We start from the raw sequence: 8,737 nt of genomic DNA, 5'->3' as shown, positions 1-8,737 counted from the left end.
CTATTTTTTCCCAAACTGATGTGAATTGTGAATCCCTTCCATTTTTTCGAAAATCAAAAAATTAGGATAACTTCACTAATTTCGTGGTCCGCTTGACCAATTATATATTACAATTAATTAAGGTTTTTAGTCGAGATAAAAAAAGTTATTGGCACGAGCGGGATTCGATCCCACGATCTTCGGCTAGAAACGCCGCTGCTCTACCACTCGAGTTATCGTGACCTCGATCCGCTCGGACCTTAACTTCCTATCGTTCCGGTACCTCAGGGTTATAGGGATTTTTAAATATATATATAGTTTTAGGTGTTTGTGTTGTGTCTGTGTTTGACTTTATGTTAGTTTATTGCATGAAAGGAAGGGGTGATTTAACCCCGCCCCGAGGAATATGGAGTAAGCTTGGGTGAGTGTGTGATGTCTGGAGTACGTTATTAGGAAGAGTGGAGAGGGTTCAACCCCGCCCCGAGGAATATCGAGTACTCTGGGAGAGTGAAAGTGACCAGACATCTATGTTTCTATCGAGTGTTGTGTTTGTGCTAATTTATTGTAATGAATGTAATTTATTAGCGTGAAAGGAAGGGGTGGCTTACAACCCCGCTCCGAGGAATATCGAGTACTCTGGGGGAATGAATGTGACCAGACATCTATGTTTCTATCGAGTGTTGTGTTTGTGTTAATTTATTGTAATGAAAGTAATTTATTAGCGTGAAAGGAAGGGGTTGCTTATAACCCCGCCCCGAGGAATATCGAGTACTCTGGGGGAATGAATGTGACCAGACATCTATGTTTGTGGTGATGTATATATATGTATTGTATGTTTTGTTTTTATTCTGTATTTGACAACCTGAGGTACAAACGAGAGACTAGCATTCTAGAATATCAACGTAATATATATATCTGAAATCAGAGAGTCTGTAACCAGATCGGGACGCTCAAATGGCTGCAGTTTAAAACAAAATATGCGCGAAAGAAAAGAAAAAGATGGAAAACACGCAGAGGGCCGGCGATGACCTCAGCTGTTTGTCGGCCCATAAACTTCCCACTTATATATATACTGCAATGTTTCCTGTAGTAGTGTAATCCCTTCAAAGTTATCATTTTTGAGATTAAACTCAGATGTAGTAGTTTAGTAGATTAGATATTGAGAGAAGACAAACAAAGATAAAAAATGTATTTTTCAACAATTTGTATTGTATAACAAAAAACAAACCAAACAAAACTATTAAATAATCTGTTATGATGAGAAAAAAACAAGGGGATGAATTCAACAAAACTCCCCAGACATTTTATTTTATATATCCAGTTCTCATTTTCTTTCATAAGTTAAATGTATGCGATTACGTGTGGTTTATAAATTTCTAAAAGTCTGTGAAGTTTCCTGTAGATCCGTACAGTTCTTTCAAAGTTAGCACATTAAAAAAAAATTGGACGTATTTGGAAGGTGAACTATTTGAGAGATTGGTATTTTATTTTCAAGGGTGTTTTTGGGTGAAGAAACGAATATCAACTTTAATTCTTTCTAAAACTATATTTTCACCTACTTTGCTATGTCGCAATTAGTCAACGGTCAAAATAATTTTCATTGGATATCTGCTTTCTTCTACAGTGCAAAATACTTTTCATTATTTTTGATTTTTGGACCTAATTTTGACTCATCACCACACGCCTACAGACATATAAATCCAACTACAGAACAGGCCTACGAGAATATTTTCTCATAGTTATAAAATTTTCGTTGAAATTAAAAAATTCCGATTGTTTCCCACCTTTCGCTTGGTGTAATTTAATGTACCTGCGTAATGGCCACCAGATCTGAGGTTAGGAGAGCACGTGCTACCCGATCGTATCAAGTGAGGGAGGTAATGATACCGATATTATCTCCTATGAATTAGGATGATCATCATCATGATCCGCCGGATAAACAGCCGTCTTCAGTTTCACGATTTTTACGTGAAGGGCATCTCGGTGATGAGAAGTAATGAATTACACATTAAGTCAAGTTCATGGCGGTGCTGAAATAGCATGGAACTTTTTGTGATGCCTCATCATTTTTATATCGCCAAATTTTTCCACGTTTTAAAGCAAGTTTTGAAACTATCCTTTGGTTTAAACATTTTAGCAGAAATATCTTTAAAAAACAAATATTTTAAAAATTCAATCTGTTTTATATTATCAGAAATCAACACATGTTCACTAACTTTTTATGGAATATTGTTAAACTGTCAACGTTTCGTTGACATTGTTGATGTTATTTTTGTTTCCTATTGTTTTGTTATTTAAAATATAAGGAAGGAGTTTTTTTTCACAATTTATCCGTTGCAATGGCTGACGTTTTTAGCAAAGACGACGCCAAGGCCCTACTTAATCGAAAATACATCCTCTTCATCGGAGACTCGAGTATGCTCGCAAGTTTGCTCAGTTTATTTGTTGTGTAATTGATATTTTTTTCCTTTTAAGACGTCCGATCACTCTATAAAGATTTACTGTGGCTCGTCTCCCGAGAAGGTCTTGTCACAGCGTGCTATTTCTCGCGAAAAGTAAGAATTTTTATAATAACATTTGACTTTAAATAATAGCACATAACTCTAATCAGATTCATTTCTCGATGGTCGAACTAAATCTTTACAATTACTTTTATAAGAGCAATAGATTATATTCGATTATAAAAGAGGTTATATAACGGGACAATATTTTCTTATTGCTTTTTAAATTACAATGAAACACCTGTTGAATTCGACATTCCAGTATATGTATGAATGGAAATCCTATTACATCACACAAAACTGGTCAATATTGGTTAATTAAGTTATCGTTTTAGCTAGGAAACTCGTTTTTGGATGACAGAGTTCTAAACAACGACGGAAACGAATACTCTTGGCATTTCTCTGAACACAGATCGTACAACGTAAGCAATTAACAATTATAATAGCAATAAACTTAATTTTTTATGAAAACATGTTGCTCTTTTGAAAGATCTTGTCAGACAGAATAGCAATGTTACGCTGAGGATCAAAAAACTAATCAGAAATAATTATCTCGCGGTTAAACCAACCGTTTGTTGTGTGTGAATCATTGGTCACATGTGGAACCAGCAATGAGTGATTTACTTGGTCAATCCAGAGTTCCTTACTGAAGATGACGCAAAGCCTAAACGCGTTTGTCTGGCATCAAAACCTGCGAATGTAGACGGACCCCGTAGCTAACGCACTGCTAGTTCCACAATCAATAGCAATACATTCCTACAAATACAGTACACTCATTCCGTTTGGTCGGTGGAGTACTTGATATTCCTCCACCGACCCTATACTCAAACTAATCTAGATTGGGGTCGTTGGAGTACTTTTATCGACCCCGAACACACACTCTTACGCTCTCATCGTTCGAGGGGTGATGATGACGTTATATTTCACCCTCACCCCTCGGCAGTCACGCTAATAAATACATGCACTCAGACAAAACATATAGACACATAACACATAAGACATACTATATACAAAAAAATAACCCAATTTCCCCTAAAAAGGGGAACAGGGGACCCTGAAACTCGCTGCAGTGCTCGAGAACCTTTCTTAAGTCCGGCGGCGTGCCTACACGCTCTCTGTATGGCGCAAAGGCATAACACGCCACTAATATGTGGGACACATCGAGCAAACTTTCTCTCCATAAGGGGCACCTGCGCGGGCTTTGGCCCAAAAGCAGGTGCCCATGTGTCAACCGCGTATGGCCAATCCTCAGTCGGGTGAGGACGATCCCTCGTCTCCTGCTCAGGTTCTCTGAGGACCATCTACCGGTCATGCTCTTGACTCGCAAGAGCCTCTCCGACGACCACGCCCAATACCATCTTTCTTTTATCATATTTTTTACTGCGTGTTTAGCGTCAGGGGGCCTGATCGTGATGGCCCGATCCGGAGGGTGGGACGTACCGGCTTTCGCCGTCTCGTCCGCGCGTTCGTTACCCTCCAGGCCGACGTGTCCGGGAATCCAGACAACTACCACCGTTTTTCCGACAGACTCCAGCTCCGCGTATTTCTCTAACAAGAGCATGATGAGAGGGTCCACAGAAAACCTGTCGCGTACAGCCCAGACAGCACACAGAGAGTCGGTACATATGAGGAAGGCTGAGCCCTCCTCGGTCCGCACCGCCTCGAGAGCGTGCCAAATCGCATACAGCTCTGCCGTGTATATGCTGCAATGAGGGGGCAACGATCAAAAGGTGGCCACTCCCTCGCTATACACAGCACACGCCACACCATCGCCGGTCTTGGATCCGTCTGTAAAAATCAGACGAAAACCGGCGTATCTATTTCTAAGTTCGAGGAACCTAGCCTTGTAGAGGTATGGCGGCTTACACGACTTGGGCAAGTTCGCCAGACGAGTACGGCCGGAAAGGTCCAGGAGGTGTCGGCCGATGGCCCAACCGAAACACCGTTCCCAGCGCCAATCCGGCCCAGCAATAGCAATTAGTTTCTGGTTTATCTCAAGGGGTGATGAACGATCTTTTCGATTCTGGCCTGCTTACTGCTGTTTAAAACACGGTTCGGTTCAGGTTGAGGCAAGACCTCAAACCGATCAATTGTGATGTCCAACTGCTGAAACACTTAGGACGACCAAGATGATCGGAAACGACCCAAGTGAATTTATAATTGTAGTAGATGATAGGTTTTGTGCCGGTGTGCCGGTTCAACATGAATTTATAATTTATTGTTAAGAAGTTCTAGTTTATTCTGTTTGGATAACTGGTTTTGTTCTATATATTTTTAACAAACAATATTGGGCATCGTCCTCAATTCTTGCAAAACATGATTTTCTAGTTAGCTACGCTCTGTAAAAGCCATCAAAAGTCCTAAGGCACAGGACCAAAAGTGAGGTAATCAGTGGGTTAATAAGCTCCTCCATTCACGCTAATAAATAGCAATCACACATTCATTCACTACCACAGAGTATTTGATATTCTTCGGGATAATTAATAAGTCCTTCCATTCTACCTGTCTTCAATTTTTAAAACCTTGGTACATCATATAAATTTGTGATGGTGGTGCGAATTGGTCATAAAAATAATTATGCCTGATTTCGCCCTAACATCAATGTTACAATAAATTCAATATTTTTATCAAAAATGTGTGGTGTTTGGTGACCGTTAGTTAATGATTATTTGGAGATCGTGAGATGCGGTCTGGCGAGACGTATGTTTAGAAAAACATTTTCTTTATCGTGCCCACGTTTCGATCTTTATTGAGATCATCTTCAGAGCTCAACGTGTTTGTTTTCTGGGAAGATGTATCATTATTGTGTTTCGAGAGTGGCACTCTCAATACGACACATCTGCATAGAATACAAATACTTTGAGCTCTGAAGATGATCTCAATAAAGACCGAAACGTGGGCACGATAAAGAAAATGATTTTCTAAACCTACGTCACACCAGACCGCATCTAAACATCTCCGAATAATCATTTTTTCAGAAATTTAACATAAAATCATCTTATTTTGTCGTTCTATTCCTTTTTGAGGAATTTAACGTTTTGCTTGTTTTCTGCAGCACTAGCTTCACTTGTTATCAGCGTGCTAGTACTGAATCGACTTTTTCAATATTTTTACTTTCAAAAACTGTGATAATTATAATATATTTTATAGAAAGATTTCCGCATAGACTTGTTGCATATGAGTACCGTGAAGCCTAATCGGATAGCGCAATACGTAAACGACATGAAAGATGGAATTGTTCCGGAGCCGGATGTAGTTTATTTCAGCAGCTTCTGTTCAAAAAGGTAACCGTTTTGGTTTTCTCCATTGGAAAAGAACGATAAAGTTAATTTTCCAGAAATCTGACGATCCTCGAGGACGTTGTGAATAAACTGAAGAACCAGCTGCCCAAGCGGACCTTGTTCATGATGGCGAAAGCCCTTCCTATGGTTGAAGACAGCTTCGGCGATCCTTTAATCGAAGAAGTACGAAGTTCCTATTTATGCCTTAATTCTAGTGTAAAATACAAAACGAATAAACATTTTATTTTTAGATAATATATTTCAAAGCTGGCCGAATCGACGTGCCAGACACAGATTATTGCGAGATGGCCAACCGTTTGGGCTTCATGACCATTGACCCATATTTTTATACACAACTTGAAATATTTCGGTAAATATTTGGCGAGATTGTTTTACTATATTCGTTTAATGTTGTGTTAATAATCGTTATTACAGAGGATTTGATTCGAGGAGGGACAGGAAAGGGCTTCGTTTTTTAACTAACTTAATCCTCACTAAATACGGTAAAATTGTGTGATAACAATTTCTTGATCTTTCATTTCGCATTTATGGCTTTTTCAGCGATTCACATCAATCGAAAATTGCCGGGGCGAGTGGACAACCTCGTACTAAGACAAGCCCAACTGTCGTCCCTCGCCTGCATAAAAGAATACAGGAATTTGGAACGTCGCATTTCGAGCGGGGGCAGCGTTCCAAAAACCGACCCGGCTCTGATTAACGCCACGCAGTTCTTGAAGATGATAAAAACAAAAAGAGTTTTTTTGTTCAGATCGGATACGCATCGAAAGAGAAAAGCGTCGTCAAAGCAGCTTGACGTCAAAATGCGTCGAATTGACAAGTCGCCGACGGAGTTGATGGAGATCGAGGCTACCAATGTAGGTAACATTCCACATCAACAATTGAATACGAACGATTGCGCTAAGAAGGGCAGACGTAACAAAAGAAAATGTGGTAATCTGGACATCAAGAAAATGTCTTCATATCGCGGTGGTGGCATCAAATCGGTCGTTTTTCCTTTGCGTACATGTCAGGGTCCAAAACGATCAGATAAAGAGCTTTGCGAAACTAATAGAAACGAAACGAATGATGCAAAGTTTACACCACCCAAGATGTCTTACAACATTTATGGAATGGATGAGATGCCTTCTCGTTTGGGTGATTCGTCTTGTCCACCACAGTCGGTTTCACGCGAACGTTCTATGTTCGGTCAAAAGGATCAGAGTAAAACGAGTTTCATCGGTAAGGAGAGGTATGAGACAACAATCAGCTCTGACGCAAATGGGACGCAATATAGAAATCAACCTAACTCCTTTAACAAAGAGGTTCCTAGGGCTCAAGTTAAATTTTCAGGAAATATCAAAACTTCCAGTCTCCGCAATGAGTGCAGTCCTCAAACTACTGGTAAAACGACTCACAATCAGAATTTTATGAGTTGGCTAACTAGAAATTTCAGTAATGACTTACAAACAGAAAATGAAATTAGAAGTTTTCACTCGAATAATATCAATATTGACGGTGAATCCAATAGAGATGGTTTACATCCTGTTACCAGTTCCGAAGGTGATGCTGAAAAAAAGAGCGGTTGCAATGCCGAGAAGGATGAAACTCAACAAGTCAAGCCGAGATCCGAGGTCGAAAGCCCTGAAATCAAACCAAAAGGACAAGCACGCGACGATAACTCGTTTCAAAGGTATCACACCGTAAACGGTGCTAACAAGCCGGAATTGCTGAACATGTCCAGATTTTTGTTCGATCTTCGGGAAAAGTTGAGCGTTAGCAGCCCTCAGCCCACCGCCAACATGCCCCCGATTTCCTTGACACAGCAGTCAAACAACTTCAAAACTTTCAGTTTCAGAACAATCCCTCGTATGAACCAATTCAATAAAACTGTTGAAGAAAAATGCGCGAATCCGTTCTCAATCGAAAATGTTTCTTTAAAATCTCTCAGCGTTCAGCCTAAACCGGCGTACAAAAAGTGGAAGGTAAGGAAAAACAAGAGTCCGTACAGCAACTGGCAACACTTTCCAAAGACGCAATCCGTTCGAGGAGACGGTTATTGTATGTACTGGCCGCCACCTATTAAAACCAGGTATAATGAATTTTTTGGCATGTACGGTTAACCGTGATGCCTCTTCAGTATGTCACCGAGACATGAGACAGCGTGTAAATAAAAGGAAATGTAATTTTCAGAGGTTGCTCTTTATTATTGCACGTGTGATTTTAATCGAATTTGGTCAACTGGTATATGTGCGGCACCTGGGTCTGTGTTGAAGTCGTAAGTAATAGGCATTCGGGCGCGTGGCGTATGCGGTTTGCCCGTGACCGTCACCTGTGCCATATGCGGAGCAGAGCTGTAACACCTCCGTTACACTCTGCTGATTTTCGGCGCGTGCTATCCCAATTCAATAAACGCTAATCCGAAAGTTGACGGTTCAGCCAAATGATAAATTATTGCCTCAATTGAACCAAATCCGTCCGAAAAAATCAAATTAATATTAAAAGTTATTTACAATTTACTCTTGTAATACAATTAAGCGTTATTTTTTTTAAACTAAGTAAAACATTTTAGGTCACGATTATTTCTGACTTTAAGCTGATAATAATTAATAATACATTAAGCATTTATCCTTGGATTTGATTATACAGGGTGTAATGCTACTCGTGTTACAAACTTTGCCAGTAGGTTTTACATACAAAATGGAACCAAAAAGCCCTAATTAACTATGGTCCGAATTTTTTAAGCTTTCACGACCTTGCTTCAAATAAAAATGACAATTCCAAAATTAAAAGATTTTGGACAAATCCGTTCATAACATTGAAAACTATGATTATTTGGAGATCGTGACGTGCGGTCTGATATGATGTATGTTTTAGAAAAACAATTTCTTTATCATGCTAACGTTTCGATCTTTATTGAAGTTGATCAGATACATTGCATACGGCAGATGGTTGAAAATTTCTGGTCTGTTATGACTG

At 39.6% G+C, this 8,737-nt stretch overlaps 1 protein-coding gene across 3 annotated transcripts; it reads left to right on the top strand.

The window, feature by feature from the left end:
- Positions 1-2,190: 2,190 nt before the first annotated feature.
- LOC106668850 lies at positions 2,191-8,236 on the top strand. 3 transcript variants are annotated; one of them, XM_014397994.1, is made up of 9 exons: positions 2,191-2,394; positions 2,455-2,534; positions 2,816-2,902; positions 5,631-5,764; positions 5,818-5,944; positions 6,013-6,131; positions 6,197-6,264; positions 6,323-7,850; positions 7,952-8,236. In XM_014397994.1, exons 1-9 carry the CDS (start codon positions 2,319-2,321, stop codon positions 7,977-7,979), a joined length of 2,247 nt encoding a protein of 748 aa, XP_014253480.1. In that variant the 5' UTR covers positions 2,191-2,318; the 3' UTR covers positions 7,980-8,236. The 3 variants fall into 3 exon arrangements, with proteins under 3 accessions (XP_014253480.1, XP_014253479.1, XP_014253481.1); XM_014397993.1 differs by lacking the exon at positions 7,952-8,236 and having other exon boundaries at positions 6,323-7,950; XM_014397995.1 differs by lacking the exons at positions 2,191-2,394; positions 2,455-2,534; positions 7,952-8,236 and having other exon boundaries at positions 5,647-5,764; positions 6,323-7,950.
- Positions 8,237-8,737: the final 501 nt, after the last annotated feature.

Source organism: Cimex lectularius, unplaced genomic scaffold (assembly GCF_000648675.2).
Source record: "Cimex lectularius strain Harlan isolate CLEC.00 unplaced genomic scaffold, Clec_2.1 scaffold155, whole genome shotgun sequence".
NCBI classification, from domain to species: Eukaryota; Metazoa; Arthropoda; class Insecta; order Hemiptera; family Cimicidae; genus Cimex; species Cimex lectularius.
Note: the sequence above shows the minus strand (reverse complement) of the source record. Positions and strands in the feature narration are given on the sequence as shown.

Excerpts from the sequence above, each read along its gene's own strand:
- LOC106668850 (XM_014397993.1), top strand. The coding sequence starts at position 2,319 with ATGGCTGACGTTTTTAGCAAAGACGACGCCAAGGCCCTACTTAATCGA. Across the intron at positions 2,535-2,815 it reads CGTGCTATTTCTCGCGAAAA|CTAGGAAACTCGTTTTTGGA; the intron begins GTAAGAATTTTT and ends TTATCGTTTTAG. Across the intron at positions 6,132-6,196 it reads ACACAACTTGAAATATTTCG|AGGATTTGATTCGAGGAGGG; the intron begins GTAAATATTTGG and ends TCGTTATTACAG.